An 18,731-nucleotide genomic window follows, 5' to 3' on the forward strand; every position below is an offset into this window, starting at 1 on the left:
AGGAGAACTTTCCATGTACAATGTTTTCACATCAAAACACAACAGTGACGTTTGTTTGTTTCTGCAATGTTTCGTCTGGTTTCCCAGAACGTTTTCAAGCTTACATCAAAATTAAATAAACACACACACATGGCTAGCCATTCTACATAGTGAGTTACACTGTGTATCAGAAGAACTTCCATGTACAATTTTTTCACATCAAAACACAACAGTGATCTTTATTTTTTTGACTTAGAATTAAATAAGAAAGGTCCCCACACGCACGCATGAACTGAAGCTAAAACCATGGTACTAATCTGATATTCCCCGGACAGATTTCTTCATTTTTACACAAGAAACTACTTACGGTAATAAGTTCCTGGAAGGTGTTTTGTGTGATGTAACGGATTTCCTCAAATTTGAAAGTTCTGGGGCTCATTTGGGGGCAGGTGACTCCGGCCAATTTCTAACATGCCTTTAACAGAGACACTATAGATAAAGCCAGGGAGCCGGAGCGGAGGCAGGGCCACGTTAGCGGTTGGGGGCAGTAGGTCAATTACCCCAGGCGCAGAGCCCGGAATCGGTGGGAAATTTGGACTAAAAAATTTCAAACAAAAATAATTTTTTAGTTTAAATTTCCCACCGAACATATATACACCTTAAAGAATGTTCCGCGAAGCAGATAGGTAAGTACAAATGTCAAAAATTGACAAAATGAAGAAGTTATAGGTGTCCGGGGAATATCAGATTTTACCAAAACTGCCTATCAGTTAAACAGGCATATACTGCACAAATAGCAAATTGCTTTTTCCAAACTTTAAGCTTACTTCTGCACACATTTCGGTACTACTTTACTATACCGGAGACACCTATCAATGATTTATTTTGCAATTTTTTACATTGCTAACGTACTATTCTGCATTGCGGAACATTTCTTTAGGTGAAATAATGGATTTCTAACGAAAATAATGTCTATTTCTTACATACGATAGCCCCACGAACCAACACGGGGACGAGGTATGCCTACTAAGCACTCCTTTCGTTCAATTTAGCATATACGAACAACATCGGAATTACAAATTCCATGGCATCTTCAACACCCGGCAACAATTTCACGACGCATCCTCGACACGTCATCTTGGAGTAGCAGCAATAGCACGTCGGAAATAGATTTTCGTAGAAAACCACATGCATTCGCATTAAAATGGATCAAAACTACATTCCCGAACATCAACAACACTACAGAAAATGATTTGTTTAAGTACTTTCTCCTGTAAATTTTAAGAAATCCGTCTCCAATATTCTAAATGAGGTGACCAGGTTTCTAAACTCCACATGTGCATAATCTACCTAACCTGGCCTGTTATATGCATACATGCACTCTCTAGTTGATAGCATGTATCAAGCTTACGTCAGTTTGCATTTATTTTCGTTTGGGTGACAAGTACTTCTACTTCTGCACACCATGGGTTTGGAAAAATTACCACAAGGTGTTCAGACATTCACTGCTACTGCTAATATGTCACTTGACGTAGGTACTTAACACATTCTGAAATGCTTTTGTTGTTAGGTTAGACAGGTCAGGTTTAGAGTTATTAGCGTTAAAAATACTTCTGTAAATACTTCCAATACCTGATCATCATAACGTGATTTGTGGTATTCAGCACTTTCCACTGTCCCATATGTTATTCTCAGAAACTGGTGAAAATAGCTCCACATGCCATCCTCCCAACCTGGTGACAGTATCCTCATATACTATTCTCACCACCTGGTGAAAATAGTCGCGACCTATCTATACCTATCTACCACCCTTCTATACAAATTGTTAAAATGATTACACAGTCAAAACTTAGACGCATTTTAGTGTAAAAATAGCACGAAAGAAATATTTAAAGGATAAAATTAAAGTTATCAAGAATACTGCTTCGTACTTAACAACGTGTTTTTATTTTCTGCACATTACACCATTACAATATTTCTCTGCTGTACGAAACTAAAATTTAGCAGGTGATAAAGAATTTCATGGTTCACTTCAAATGTCTACGTTTTCGCTTGTGTTGATTTTTTTTAGACTGATATATGCTGCAATTTTTCCAAACAATCACAAACACCTTTTGTCATTATTGTACACTTTTATGTTAAAAATACATACAGATATCCTTCTCGCTTTGATTTGCTCTTAACTAGCACTATATTTTGTCATATCTCCTGTTTACAGTACGAAAGTGACTTTTTTTTGTACACACTACACACAATTTCCACCGTTGTTACATTAATATATAAATTTTTAATGCACATACACGCATGTTTGTTGTTTATCAATTCGAATTATCCATTCAATTGTTTTTGTGTTGGTGTGACGTCACATCCGCAAAATCAGCCAATCGGAGAGGAGAATCAAATCGCCTATGCTGAACTGAGTGGGATTGGCATATATGCATAGGGGAATTAAAAAAAAACCGTTCGTCCCCAGTGCCGACTTTTCGGGATCCCGCACACCCCTAAAAAAATTCTTTATTATAGCGGGCGAATGAATCTATTGCGAGTTCTGTGGGGGAGGGGGGGCGGTAAAATCAATTTGGGTGTGCGGGATCCAGAAAAGTCGGTACCGAATTCGGGAGTAAACATTTCTAACTTAGTTCCGATCTCGACTTCGGGAAATTATTATCCGACTTTTAAGGATACCGAATAGTCTGAAAATTCCAAATGGTCATGTTTAAAAGTGGTTAATTCTCGGTGTTTTCGGTATTTTGAGTGCACGAACCTTCTCAGGAAAATAAAATAAAAATTCCCGTCCCAAACAAAACTTTACTGTATTTGTCTATGCTGTGCCTCAGTTTCGAGACGCCTTAGATATTTCGAACATTTCCCGTTCCGATTCCGTCCCACACGCTGATACCTAGGGGATATTCGAAAGCCAATTACTGGCAACACTTCAGCAGTACCCGCCATTCTGGTGATTACTCTTGCTACAAACAGGAATCCTCTTGCATTGTACAGAAGGAGGGAGTGCTGAAAAGTTTGTTCTACAAGTTCGGCATTTATTGTATCAGCATAATGTCGGAAGTAGATGATTCTGCTACAATGGACACTGGAGACCCAGGTGAAAATTCTGTAAGTTTTCCAGAATTCATACGATGTTAAAATGCATGATTCTTTTAGAAGGTTGATTACCCGCTATTGTCGAAATAAGTGACATGCTACCCGTCACAATTATCTACACCTTGTAGCCGAAAGGACTTCAAATGGGCAAATTTGTGGGTGCACTTGGAGGCTTAAGTGTACCCCTTCACGAATTACATTGTTTTCTCTAATCAAGATACTCCTACGTTTTTACATGATAAAGACTTTGTTTTAAGACGCGGAAACCACAAATATTTGAGTGTTTTGGTTCCGAAATGTGATTCTCGTAAGTAAGAATCGTTGTTCCTGTGGTATTTTTCCTTTTTGTGTGTGAAATAAGTTCTATGGACATAACAAATGAAAGATATACTTCGAAACCTACGAAATACACCATCAACCCAACCGAACAACGCAACCTAATTTTTTAAAGGGTATCACTAAGGAATATGTGCATTCAGGGTTCCGATTGTTTTAAGTTCACCTAGCACAAAGACTAATTATCGTAGAATTTTGGAAGTCATTGCCACGCGAAATTTGAACCTTCCTTAAAGTAATGAGCACTGTTTGGACTCGATAGAAGTTATTTATGTTGAAAAAAACAACTTGAAAATTACCTTACGCACTTCTCATGGACAAGATATTCTCGGTCGACAAACGACAGTAACTATCGTAGAAGCGTGGGAATGAATGTAGAAATAAATCGGAACCTTAGTAGAATGCATTTAGGGACCTTATGTTTATGCTAAGGGAACCAAACCTAACCTGCCTAACCTAACCACGAAAGCATATATTGAACAAAACCTTAAGTAGTCGCTAAAACTCCACAGTATGTGTTGGCAAACGTACATCAAAATCGAACCATGTAAAAATTGCATTCGTAGCATGATGAAATCGCAATAAAATGAACAACTTGGGCACTATTTTGGTACTAATTTACTATCCTTCGGACACATTTATTTATTTTTACAGAAGAAACTACTTACCGTAATTAGTTCCTGTAGCATTGTTGAACATCGGGAAGGTGTTTTGTGTGATGTGGGAATGTTTCATAGATGAAATTCATGTTGTTTGTTGAAAATTAATTCTCCGACGGAGATAGCGGTTGGCGCGTACATCTTGCTACACCATCACGTTCGTACACCATCACCTTCGTACACCGTCGTGACGCGTCGTGATTGTGTTTTGTTGGTATCCAGTGTTTCGAACTGTCTGCGTTTGCGACGAGAGTTAGAACGGTGGAACGGGAGGTAGAAGGATGGCGTGTGGTGGGTGCGTGGTCAAGTTTGTTCCGGGCGTGGAGAACCATGTGCAGTTTTTGGTTGAACACTGGGTAGTTAAGAGAGGAAAGGAATGTCCAAAATGTGGCAGTGAATGTAAGCTACTCGTTAGAAAGAATGGGATGTGGGTATATGCGTGTTCAAAGAGAGTGCAGGGACGTGGCAAGTTACGGTTTAAAAAAGTTCCGTGTAGATTTCAAGAATCAGCGAGATTGGGTACTAGCTAGTACCTAACGCTAGCCCCACGAACCATTGGCGCGTGGATAGGTTAGTAGGGCCACGCAAAGGTTTCAATAGTGAAAAATATAGCCCCACGAACCATTGGCGCTAGCCCCACGAACCATTGGCTCGTGGATAGGTTAGTAGGGCCACGCAAAGGTTTCAATAGTGAAAAATATAGCCCCACGAACCATTGGCGCTAGCCCCACGGACCATTGGCGCTAGCCCCACGAACCATTGGCGCATGGATAGGTTAGTAGGGCCACGCAAAGGTTTCAATAGTGAAAAAAATAGCCCCACGAACCATTGGCGCTAGCCCCACGGACCATTGGCGCTAGCCCCACGAACCATTGGTGCGTGGATAGGTTAGTAGGGCCACGCAAAGGTTTCAATAGTGAAAAATATAGCCCCACGAACCATTGGCGCTAGCCCCACGAACCATTAGCGCGTGGATAGGTTAGTAGGGCCACGCAAAGGTTTCAATAGTGAAAAAATTAGCCCCACGAACCATTGGCGCTAGCCCCACGAACCATTGGCGCGTGGATAGGTTAGTAGGGCCACGCAAAGGTTTCAATAGTGAAAAATATAGCCCCACGAACCATTGGCGCTAGCCCCACGAACCATTAGCGCGTGGATAGGTTAGTAGGGCCACGCAAAGGTTTCAATAGTGAAAAAGATAGCCCCACGAACGATTGGCGCTAGCCCCACGAACCATTGGCGCGTGGATAGGTTAGTAGGGCCACGGAAAGGTTTCAATAGTTAAAAATTGGTTTCGAAAAAAATATTCGTAAATAGATGTGATTAAGTTTGTCGACGGGCATTTCTTGGGTTCCGAAGGTTGAAACACTGCATAACAATTGAAAATCGAGAAAAAACAAGGCCGATGCGTCATTCCTACGCGTTATTATTTACGAAGGTGTCCGCGCCATGTTGTGTGTGAGGCAAACGGAAAGGTAGGAGGAAGAAGTAGTCGTAATGTGAAAAATTGCTCTTACTTTCATCAAAACAACGTCAATACACGTTCAGGAATGTTCCGCGAAGCAGATACGTAAGTTCGAATGTCAAAAATTTGGCAAAAGAGAAGCCGGACGCGCAATTATGTAGGAAGGTGTATTCGCGATATTGTGTCTCAGTGAAGGAAAAACAAGACGTTCTGCTAATGTGAAAAATTGCAATTAATTTCATCAAAACAACGTTAATACACCTTCAGGAATGTTCCGCGAAGCAGATACGTAAGTATGAATGTCAAAAATTGACGAAACCAGAAAAGTAGAGGTGTCCGAAGGATAGTAAATTTTTACCGGTTCTATTTCTGTCTGTAAACACACAGTTTGTTTCATATATGATCCTTCATTTGCGAGCAGCCATTTGTTTACTGTCGTCTTGGATGTGGACTGCAACTTCACGTATGTGGAGTGTGAATGGGTATTACTGGATTAATAAACTCCAGTCCAAACATTAGTGTTTATATGGAAAATAGACCACCACCGAAAATAATTAACAAATTCCTTTTTCAAACTTGGGAGAATCATAATCACCCCTTTAATTTGCTATTTGAGATACAAAAACAATGGGCACTTGCAAACTTTATATGTCCTCTCGACACGAAATTTTGTTTTCTCCACTGTTATTGTATAGAACCTGATGCTTACAAACACTCTTTCACATATCATTCACCTCCAGTATACAAATTATATTTTCCTCTATATGCCCAGGCTAACGTTCATCTTTTAAATCATGGTCATCATAGAGAAATATGGCCAGATTCAATTTTTATTTACACTGATGGCTCCAAAACATTTCAGGGTGTAGGTTGCGTGTTCTATGTCCCTGAAGTGAAACACGAAATATATTTAGATTCTCACCAAAAACTACAATGTTTACATCAGAATGCTATGTTATCTACCGTCTACCGCACCTTTAAATTACTCCATGCAAAACAACTATCATAAAATACTAATTTTAACAGATGTGTTAAGTGTGTTGCAGGCCCTAACATTATCATACCCCCAGTTATGCTATCAATCTATTTTCATTATCTTGATTGATTTGAGAATTAACTCAACAAGCACAATTCAAAAATATAACAGTCCAGTTTATATGTGTCGAGGCACATTGCATTAACCAAAGTAATATACTGATAGATATGTATGCTGAGAGACCGAGGGATTTACCTCAAATATCATTTATCAGAATTCCTTATACGGATCTTTTGCCTAGAGTTAACAATAAAATCAAGGATCTTTGTAAAGTGTGATGCATGAAAATTAATGATGGTAGGACATACATACATACATATGGAATTTGATACAAGACACCCATGGTTCTATAAATATCCCCTTCCAAGGCAGGTTATAGCTTTTATTAATAGATTGCGAACTGGTCACAGACGCACTCCAGCGCACTTGGCGAAAATAGGTATTACACAACACCAAAACAATCCCGATACCCAACATTTACTCACACCATCGAAATATACTATATAAAAGACCGATACGATTATAAATTTCACTTCCTATATCTCTACTTTTCCTTTTATGAGATTTATCCCCACCACTTATTTGGATTTTATATGGATACACACGCAAATGTCAAATCAAAATGTATGAGCGCAAATTTAAAAGTCTTTGCTCTTAATTTTTTCTAGCTTGTTATAAGTGTTATTACTAGGGAACGGAACTTTATATGCTAAAAAACTCAGAAATATTTATTTTTTATGTGTCATAAATGTTGAAAATATGTGATAAAAACAGGAAAATATGTGACAAAAATAAAAACATTTGGTAACAAAAACAAACTATAACATGCATTTTAAACACCTGAAATTAGTTTCTAAATGATTACCTCTTAGCGAGCTATTTTTTGGAAGAGTTGCAGTGGATCACCATAGTTTTTTCCAAATTTTCATTGTAAATCTGTGACGATTATCTCTAAAAAGCATCTTATATTGTGAGAAAGATTGCTCCACATCACAAGAAACAATTCTTGCATATTTGAAGCATGAAATGTCACTAACGCCGAAGTTTTCCAAAGCTTCCTCTACTTCACCTCATTCCAAAACACATGCAATTTGGCACAATGTTTGAAAACCTTGGTTTTTCCCCAAAAATTCTGTACATTTAGACATTTAGATCCAGTGAGTTCTTTCAGTTTCGTTTCTACTATACGGACTTCACCAATGGAAGCTGCCAAATTGTTCGCGGACGATTCAAGCTTTCATATGGAATTAGAGAGAATGGACAGGTTTGTTGAAATGTATGACAATTCGACTTTTAAGGAGGGCTCCATCAACAGTTCTTGCAGAATTCTTCTTTGTCGAGATCATTTACAACAGATACAATTTTTGTTTAAAAATGTCTATTCTTCTAGGCGACTTGATAAAAAATTTATTCCCATTTGAAACCAGTTTATCGACATTGGGATAAAGAGATCTTATCTTTTCACATATTCTATGCAATGCATGCGCCACACATGTAACGTGCACCATTTTGGGGTAGCTAACGGCAAGACCACTGCATGTAAGCTGCAGCATCTGTTAAGAGAAGAACATTGTCAAACTTTATACCTTCTGGCCACAATAGCTGCATTGCTTCATTAAAAAGCCTTGCTATCGTTACATGTAGCCAGCCCCAGCTACTTACAGCTATTTTCTCCCAATAGGATCGTAGGCGAGGTGCCAGAAGTCTGCCAGCGAGGGTGTTCAAAGACAAAACAAACCTAGCACTCTCGATATGAAAGAGGTGCGGAGAATATACATTTTTCCTTCGAGGATTTCGAGGTAGATGAAGTCAATGAGCGATTTTATGTATTTAAAATGAAAATTCGCAAAATATGTATTTACATACGGAAAACTGGAAAACATGTGTTTTTATGTAAAATAAAATTTGCTGTGTTGACATATAAGGCTATGATCAGAATTTTGGCAAAAATGAGGGTCTCTATCTTATCGCAGAAAAAACATTTATTTACCTAAAGTTCCTTTCCCTAGTTATTACAAAAGCAAGAGATACGAGCGATGCAGTAAGCTTTTCTTGGAACGTCCCTATTGTAACTTAAGATTTCTTCCATTGCACGGCGCTGTTATCAGTTGGCAAAGATGGCCGGAGTATCGTAAACGCTGCCATAGGAAATGCCAAGTTCAGTGGCAATGTCCTTCAGATGAACACGTCGATCAACTTTCACCATTTCATCAACACGGGTAATGTTGTCCGGTGTCAGCGAGGAACGAGGTTGGTCCGATCACTCATTGTCCTCCACATTTTCCTGTCCATTTTCAAACTCCTTGCACCATCACTGTACACTTCGCACTGATAAACACTTGTCTCCATACACTGACTCCATCTGTGGCTGTTTATCCTTTGCACCATAAAAAACTAATAACACTCCGCTGCTCATATGACGTGGACTTCCCGAGCACTTATAACAAGCTAGAAAAAAAATAAGCACGAAGACTTTTCGATTTGCCCTCGTAAACAGAACATAAAGTGTAAAAGTAAAAGAATCAGGATTTATTATTAGGGAGCGATTTTATACAATACCGGGAATTTCTCAATTTTTGGCATACTCATTAATTTTGGCCCCCTAATCACGAATCTGCAGTTAAAATTTGGCGCTCACGTGTCAAACTTGCAAAATTTAACTATGTTTCCTAACCTAACCACGTGCCAATGGTGCATGGGGCTATGCGAGAATGGTGCGTGGGGCTAGGAATATTTTTTTCGAAACCAATTTGTAACTATTGTAACCTATGCGTGGCCCTACGTAACCTAACCTTACCGGAAATGGTTTGTGGGGCTATGTACGAAATCTGTCCGAAGGATAGTAAACAAGTACCCAAATTTCAACTGCACAGTCATTATGTACACCGAATTTCAAACAAATTGCATATATTTCAGTTATTCTAACTAACGTAACCTATCCTTACCGTCAATGAATCGTGGAAGAAACAGGTAATCCACACTTTTCAAGACACCATTTTCTCACATGCAAATGAACACTCCATGCAATTCACAGATTACATTCAATTGGTATAACTATTCGTACAACACTCTAGGAACCGCACCGTTGCCAAACTTACCTCTATTCGAAGCCGCAATCCACAACATCATCTCCCTCCACACTGTCATCGTCACTATCGCCATTCTCCTCCAAACTTATCGGATTATACAAAATTCCAGCAAGTTTAAAAAATTCCAAAGTCCGATCCGTTCGTAATTCAAGGCACCTTTCCGCCTCTATTCTGCTACGATCAATGATCCCCAAATGAGAAAGTAACAATGCGGCAACGCTGTAGACACAGCAACAAGTATGCAACGAAAACCGAACCTCACTTGTCAACATCAAACATGGCTACCACAGTAGTGTATTGACAATCATACCGGTGTTAATTCCACATAATTCAGGAAATTCTATACTTGAGCGCCAAATTTAAGTGCAGATTCGTGATTAGGAGACCCAAATTAGTAAGTATCCGAAATTTCAAACAAATAGGAGAAATTCCCTGTATTGTTAAATTATACCATTATTAGTGCCGTGTATCTCATAATTTCATTAACATTACACAGGAACTGGAAACTGAAATCCTACAAAAACAGGAATGTTGGCCAAAGTCGACAGGCTTTTGTTTGACAAAGTCAGAGCAAGAAGAAAGAGAAGGGGTATTACATCTGTTGTAGTTATCCTCGACTTAGTACCTCCACTAGAAAGAGAAACATTGTTCATAGTTTATGAAGGTTATGTTGTTTATGTATGTTTTCTGTTGTTTTTAACTCTCAGAGATGTTTTATGGTGAAGTAAATATTTCTTAGCCCATGGCAGCCCAGCCTGAAGGCTTTATTCATGCGGGCCAAAGTTTTGTATCAGATGTCATGGTTATTTGCATTTCCAGTGCCTCGAAATGAATTTTATGTTAGATATAGTATATAAATCTGCACATTAAAAAACAAACTAATAAAACAATTTTGTGAGTACATTCGATCAAGGATTCCCTATTTATATATTGTCACTAAGATAGAATATTTTAGTTCATGTCACAGAGTTTATCCGCATTTTTTGCCTGTAATGTGCTTGTAAAAAATGCAGTTGCTAGAGCGATTTTTCAGAGCTTTTTCTTCAGAGTTAAAATGCAAGTTAGTTTCTCCAAAATCATTTCCAATCTTCTACGACCCATTTTTATACTTCATCCTCCTGTACAACTTCTAAATACCATGACACAATCGGAACTTAGGCCTTGCAATCCAGTGTATCGCTGGCGTCTTTCGAATGATTGGAAATATTGTTAACAAAAGTTTGAAGGTGATATGAAAAGTTTATATCATGGGGAAACCTGTTTCTGCAAAGCTACACACATGGGAAAATAATCTGAATCATTATGTTTTGTTGCACTGCAGGATGCTAAATTGATTTTTTTGTGCTGAATTTGTGTTTTGTTTCTTTCATTCATTGTCACTGCTTTGTAACTTACATAAAAATTATTATTATTTGTGCCATATTCTCATGGTATGCAACCAACCATTGCTAGTTCCAAAAACTTTGCTAATTTTCTGTTTGTTATTGAGCACTAGCTATGCTTATTTTGGTCAGCTTGATTTAATTAAGTAAAGATCAGTCAGTGTGCGTATAATGTCACTACTTTTTTGTGGGGTAAAAATTGGTTCAAATGATTTTATCAGTTCTTATACCTTTATTGCTTTTTATATGAGTTCTGCACTCTCCTTAGTTTTTATTTGCTTCTATTTTTTGCTTTGTTTTTTTGCAGATGATTGAAACAGTGGAACAAGAAAAGAGTGAGGTAAGGGAAGTTCCGATATTTAATTCAGGATAATAGTTCCTGCATTTCTTTTCACAGTAAATCTTGTTTTCCTTGAATTCCCTATTGTCTGTTTACTGTAAGAATGAAGTGCATGTAAATATACATTTGACTCATGAGAGAGCCTAGTAGTTATTGCATGATGCAAAGTCAGAGGTCCCAGGTTCGAACCCTTATCATTGTGTGGGCGTACTGTGTTTGTCCCATTGCCCATTTAATCAGTTCATTAACCAGAGATGTAGAAAAGCAATGTGAAATAGCCATATCCTAAGAATGCATTTTTCTGCCTGTACAGTGTGTGTTAAATTTAGTATCACATAGGAAACGTACGAGGGCAGGTCAATAATTATCCACCACAACTTTCTTTAGGTTTGCCACACTACCTTCTACACTAATGTTCTAAATGTTGGCACTCTCGTGGTTACGTGGCCAAGGTTTTATCTAAATCGCTCCACTGGTAGCGTGCACCAAGGCAAAACAGGTCAGTGATCTGGAGCTTGTTGTGGATGATTTCGCATGTTGAACCATGAGTAACAGTGGCTTGCCTAGAATTGTCGATGAGGGGGTTATGTATACTTTTTTTTAGCAGTCAGTGCTATGTTATCTATGTTCTTTTTAAAGAAATACTGGCTCAAAGGGAAGGAGGTTTTCAATCCCCCTTCCTTGGGCACCCCACTGATGACTAATTTGTGGACAACATGACACCTCATCGATGGTGAGCTGTCGGTTCATCAGAAGCTTGTTGAATCTTCCCGTCAGCTGTGGAGGTTGATGGGCGTTCTGCTCCCGCTTCTTGCTTCAAGATTGTTTGGGCATTTTTAAACCTCTTGATCCACTCATACACACTTCTATGCAGTATAGAGCTGTCTCCTGTATTGTTCTTAAAGCCTGTGATGAATTTCAGCGTGCGACATACCTTCAGACCAGAGGAATTTGGTCACTGATCTCTGCTTCCTTGGTGCAAATTGCCAGTGGAGCAGCCATGCTTACATGTAACAAAAGGAAGAAAAATGAGCAATCGAGATCAAGCCTTGACGACGTAACCACAAGCATGCAAGGGCTCAAGGCAGTGTGGACAACCTAAAGAAAGTTATGGTGAAAATGCAGGATATTTTTGGCTTCCCCCTCATAGAAAGCAAGTAGTGATCCAGGGTTTTTGTGTCATGAAAATATTTTTTAAAATTTGTTATTTTTGTAAGGACCTTGTAAGCTGGCATTTTATTTCAAACTAGTCACAGTTTCTAATTGTTTTCTTTTTCTTTCAGAACACATCTACCTCAGATACAGAGTCATCAAAAGGAAAAGAAGGAATCGATGACTGCGAAGAATCTGAAAGCAAAAATGTAAGTTTTATTCTGGTATATATTATGATCTGCCTATTACTTGGGGTTAAAACTGAGTCTCGGTTTCTTCAACAATCTGCTTCCATCGTCCACTGTCCTTTGATCATTATTATCTTCATGTCTTCTAAATTTCAGTGTTGTACTTGGCATTGGGGAACCCTTGGTGCTTTATAACTAACCTTTCACCCTCCTATTTTGGGGCTTAGAACCAGCTGCGATAATGACGTAGGCATCCATATCTCTAGTAGATAGTGCAGTGCAGCCACTTGTAGACAGTAGCCACAAAATCTGGGTTTCAAATTATCCGATACCCATTTTGATGCAACAGATAATGTGGATATCCAAACATTACAGATATCAGACTAATACAGTCATTCCTGATATCCAAGTATTCAGATAATCTGTGCATTCAGATTACATAATTTTTCTTGTATGTATGCATTGCTTGCATTGTAGAATTATTTATCTTGTTGTCTATGGTTATTACTAGCATAAAAACACAGTTTTTCGTTGTGGTTTTATGCTTGTAATAACTGTAGACTAATCATTCAGATTGCTATTTACTTATTAAAGTTCAGTAAGCTATTCTGGCAAGAATGGTGCTTGGAATTAAGGAAGTAATTACCAAATAGAGGTTGGGGATACCAAACTGATAAGGTTATGTTTTTTGTTACGGTGGAAAACTTTCAACATTTTTACTGCACTTAGTAATGCAGAGGTCTGTTTAGGCACAAATGGTAAACATATATAAAATGTGCAAAGAATCTGTAAATTGGATAAACAGACAGATTGGATGAAGGGTTTGTAAGGAATCGATCAGTAGAAATACGTACATGAGGAATAGAAGAATATGCGGAGAGTCAGTGGAACGGATAAATGATAAAACTATCCAGATAATGCACAGGTTTTTCTTGTATGTACGCATTGCTTGCATTATAGAATTATTTTCCTGTAGTCTGATGAAAGGAGCGTGTGTTCTCCTGAAACGTCACAAAGAAAAACTGTTTTCTTATGCTTGTAATAACCGTAAACTACAGGAAAATAATGCACAGGTGTTTTGGATAATCCACATATCCAGATATCAAAACACCTGAATTCCGGATAGAAATTTATCCAACATCTGGGTAGAATCTTATCCGGATTTGGCCATCCCTAGTTAATATAATCTATCTATCCTTTATAGTAAAGAATGTTAGTAAAATTTACTAGCAAGGATAAATGCAGAGAATTGTTTGAAGTATGTGTAGGAAATGTAAGCGAACACCTTCCCACAATAATGGTTTTATGCCAATCTCTGTGGCAGAGTGGTTTCCACAAAGCATGCTTCAATGCCAGGGGTTCCAGGTTCGAATCCTCGTTGGACATATGTGTTGTTCTTTGTGAGTGCCCCTTAGTTGATTTCGTCACATCATAACTCATCTTCATCATCACAGTTAGTCAAAAGTAGCAGAAAAGCAACACTAAGTAACAAAATTCAAATATAGTATGTCTGTGTGTGTGAGTGTTCTATAAGGAACCCCACAGTGGGGTCATTCACCTTCATCAAATTTGTAACCATATGTCTGCAATGGAATTTTCCTTAGAAAACAGAAATTGCATAATATGTAAACATGTACTATACAAACCAGGATAACATTCCACAGTAACTTGCAGGCTGTTTATAATTATGATTATTGCCAGTGTTACCAATAACTGTCCCTAGCCAGGGTTATGGCGAAGACCCCAATGGCATCTGTGGTGGAGAAGGAGTCCTTCAGAACGGCAGAGACGACGGAAGAGGCAACCCACCCTCTTGGGAGAAAAGGGAATCCACTGGCTTGTGGAGAAGGGAGGGATTCCCAAAGACTAGGAGAAGGAAAACTCTGAAGTAAAACCAGGGGCAGGATGGGCCCTGGAGCTGTAGTGAAAGCAACCATCCTAGGGTATGTAAACCCCAAAACCATATAACCTAGCCATCCAGGTTGGGCATGGTGCTAACAACCCCACCATGATCACTATTGTTGAGAAGCCAAGAGATAAGCATCGGATTGATTTAAAGGATGTACGACAAGGCAAGAAAATGGACCAAGATTTGGTGGTGGGAACGTGAGAAGTTACATATCGCAGGGATGCTAAAACAACTAAAAATGGAAATGGAGAAATACAAAGTGGATGTAGTGGCAATTCAAGAAATATGCTGGAATGGAATAGAGGTTATGGATACCAGTAACTTCACACTATTCTATAGTGGACACGCACACACAATACCTTTGGTACAGGTTTCTTAGTAAACTAGAAATATAAACATCTAGTAGTAAATATTGAAGCTGTGGATGAAAGATTGCATGTATTAAGGGTTGCATATTATGCAATTTCTGTTTTCCAAAGAAAAATTCCATTGCAGACATATGATAACAATAACCGATACAATGATGTGTACCCTTGTTCAGTTCCAAAAGTACACCTTCCTTACTTTTTTTTTAATTGTATGTTAGTGTATAATAATCAAGAGCTCATCTCAGATTAGGAGAATGAGGTGCAGTGTTGAGAATTAGGAGCTGCAGTGTGATGATTAGGGAACAGAACTTTATGTGCTACTCAAAAATATTTATTTTTTGTGTCATAAATGTTGAAAATATGTGATAAAAAGAGGAAAATATGTGACAAAAATAAAAAATATTTGGTAACAAAAACAAAATATTACATCCATTTTAAACACCTGAAATCAGTTTGTAAATGCTTACCTCTTTTTTAGAAGAGTTGCAGTGGATCACCATAGTTTTTTCCAAATTCTCCATTGTAAATCTGTGACGATTATCTCTCTAAAAAAAAAAAATCTTATATTGTGAGAAAGATTGCTCCAGAAACAATTCTTGCATATTTGAAGCATGAAATGTCACTAACATTGAAGTTTTCCAAAGCTTCCTCTACCTCTACTTCACCTTCCAAAACACGTGCAATTTGGCACAAAGTTTGAAAACCTTGGTTTTCCCAAAAATGTCTGTACATTTTGAATATTAGCACTTGTGCGTTAGATCCAGTGGGGGTAATGTTTTCCCCCAATAGGATCGTAGGCAAGGCGCCAGAAGTCTGCCAGCGAGCGTGTTCAAAGACAAAACAAACCTGACACTGTCGATATGAAAGAGGTGTGTGCATATGGAAAACTGGAAAATATGTGTTTTTATGTAAAATAAAATTTGCTGTGTTGACATATAAGGCTATGACCAGAATTTTGGCAAAAACAAGGGTCTCTATCTTATCGCGGAATAAACATTTATTTACCTAAACTTCCGTTCCCTAGTGATGATCGAAATTATGCTTTGAACCCCTTAGATTGAATGTTCTACCTACTGAAGTTGAGTTCACTTTATACCCAGTTAGGCTATTTAGTTATGAAACGGGATTGCGCTGAGAGTTTGAGCCGTTGAACCCAGGATTCCTTAATGCCAAGGCAACAGTATTATTGCTATACCATTAAGAAGTTACCATGTTTTAATGTAAACATGAATGTTTGTTTTCCCCCTCCTGATTGGCATCAGGATCTAAAGAGAGTTCAAGAATATACATGTCTATCTTCTAGAGGTTTTTGTGTGTACAAGATGGGTATTTATGTAAGAATCTGTAGTCTCTAGTTGCAGTTTTTTTTGTATATCATCAAGTTTTTTGTTTCTTCTGCAGAGCACGCCACCCCCAGAAACTCCAATTGAAGGAATCCGGAACAAGTTTGAGGATTTTGAAACAAAACTGGTAAGTATGCGCAGGAATGTGTTAAAAAAGTCCCCGCAAGTGATGTTTTGAACACATGTAATCTTTGTACAAAAAGGTAACTTGAAACGTTCAGAGTGATTAAAATTCCTATATACACGTGGATAGACGAAATAAAATGTATTCTGTATTTAAATCACGAACAAGGTTTATTAACATTTCGACAAATATATGACATGGTGTCTGAAAAAGCTAAACTAACTCTCTTGTGATAACAACAGACTATTGAACACATTTGGCCTTCTTCCTCACGATTATACATAATATCATGCTCAATCACAACACAATGGTAACATAAAATTTACACTGCTATTTACTTTGTCATGCTGTACATGAATGTTGCAGAAAATAGGTAGGTTAGGTTTTTGTACGACAAATTTCAATTCTTTTATTTGATCGTGGCATCGATTGAATGACATGGCCAAATGTCGGGCCTACCTGCTACTTCCCTCTGACATGATCAATGTTGCTAGTACACCTCATGATTAAAAGAAAAAACCCTTGTTTATGAATGTTATAATTAACCCCAGGAATCATCTGTAATACATAAAAAGTTAGCATTCTTTGATCAATTTGATATATTCCCACAAAGGCCACTGATACATATTAAAAATTATTGTAACTATAGTTTTTTTTTTCACAAGAACTTCTTTATGGGGTCTCCTTGATGATGCAGTGGTTGCGTTGTCGCCTTGTAATCAAGAATTCCCTGTGGAGGCACATAGTGGTTCGGATCCCACTTTAAACTGTAGGTCCAGTCCCAATTAGCCTTATTGTGCATAAAGTGGACTTAAAACACAAATCAATCAAGAACTTCTTTACACCTCTGTAACTTTTTCCGCATACTATTTATGTAGGGCATGATTTTCTTGTTTAAAGTTTCAAAATTATTCACACATACAAAGTTAATATTCAGTGTAAGTTTCATGTCTTTATTGCTTTTTGTACAAAAGTTATGTACGAACAATATCTCACTTGCATGACTTTTTAGAGACCCTGTTTATTAGTTGATAGGTATCGATGATTTCATTAGTAACTATAATGTAATTAATTTCACCAGCAGATACTTTTCCAATGATTGTGCATCACACAAGTCCATAGAATGGAGTCTCTCATGTGCTTTTTGTGTTACTGGCTAAGCAAATATAGATTATTAAGATGTAGTTTTTAAAAGTATTTATGTTTACTCCTCGCATATCTTGCAAGATGGATGACAATCATGTGCATACATGATTCTCCCGCACATACATGTGAGACAGTCGCCGGCTCATGTGCAGTAATGCCAGGCCATTGCCATGAAAAGCTTTACCAGCTGACATGCTGTCTCTAACATACTAGCTCATCATTTTTGCGCTGAAGATTGTTTGAACATAATGTAAGTGCACAGACAGATAAACAACATGCCTTCCGTAAATGAACAGTTACGGTCTTGAAACAGAGTTTCCACTGAGGTGGAAGGTCCAGAACAATGTAGCATTTTTTTACTAGCCAAGATTTTGGATATAAAATCCACTCTTCTTCATGGAAGAACCACAGTGGTCCAGTTGGGAGAGACAGGTTCGATTTCCAGGATGGGTACAAGGTTTTCCAACCTTGTTCCTGCCTAAAGTGGCTCTGAGGTGCACCCAGTCTCTTAAATGAGTACTTGAAGTGGGTAAAGGTGGCTGTAACATGGTGCTAATCACTTTCAAAATAAAAAAATAATGGCCAATATTGTGATTGTGTGTGGCCCTACCTCCATATTTGTGTGCTCTCATTGAGAACTTTACCTTCTTGGTGTGAGATTTTCTTTTTCTTTCATGTTTAGCGAACCTTTTGAACGACAGGTGCAGTTAAATGCTTGAAACTTTGTGAGACTTGAATGATTGGTAAAAGCTGATGACACCAAATTTTTTTGACTTCTCTTCCCAACATTAGGCTATTTCTTAATTCGATGCCCTTTATACAGTGATATTAATTATTATTAATTTTAGGAAACTGATCGAAGCAAACGGTTCGATTACCTCCTACAACAAACTGAGATCTTCACCCATTTTATGTCAGGAAACCAACGTGATAAGCCCCCTTCAAGCCCATTGAAGATTAAACCAGGTCGACCTAAGAAGATCATACCGGAGCAACAGAGAATATCAGAGTCTGGAGAGTAAGTAGCTTTACATTCTTTTAAATAGTACATCTGTTAATTTGCAATACATGATTTGCCCGACAATGTAAACTCTGGTAAAACCACTTGTTTTA

The 18,731-nt window shown here is 38.0% G+C and overlaps 1 protein-coding gene across 2 annotated transcripts in view; it reads left to right on the forward strand.

Moving 5' to 3' along the window:
• Positions 1–2,907: 2,907 nt before the first annotated feature.
• The window catches only part of LOC145997314 (chromatin-remodeling complex ATPase chain Iswi-like), a 73,049-nt gene continuing 57,225 nt past the window's right edge, over positions 2,908–18,731 (forward strand). The window contains exons 1-5 of one of the 2 annotated variants that reach the window (XM_083134216.1): positions 2,908–3,093; positions 11,356–11,388; positions 12,672–12,749; positions 16,407–16,475; positions 18,467–18,636. In XM_083134216.1, coding sequence (XP_082990342.1) covers positions 3,037–3,093; positions 11,356–11,388; positions 12,672–12,749; positions 16,407–16,475; positions 18,467–18,636 — 407 coding nt within the window. In that variant the 5' untranslated portion in view covers positions 2,908–3,036. The remainder of the gene's footprint in view (positions 3,094–11,355; positions 11,389–12,671; positions 12,750–16,406; positions 16,476–18,466; positions 18,637–18,731) is intronic. The other variant, XM_083134217.1, reaches the window with a different exon arrangement.

Source organism: Lepisma saccharinum, chromosome 13, assembly GCF_977018435.1.
Source record: "Lepisma saccharinum chromosome 13, izLepSacc3.1, whole genome shotgun sequence".
Lineage (NCBI taxonomy): Eukaryota > Metazoa > Arthropoda > Insecta > Zygentoma > Lepismatidae > Lepisma > Lepisma saccharinum.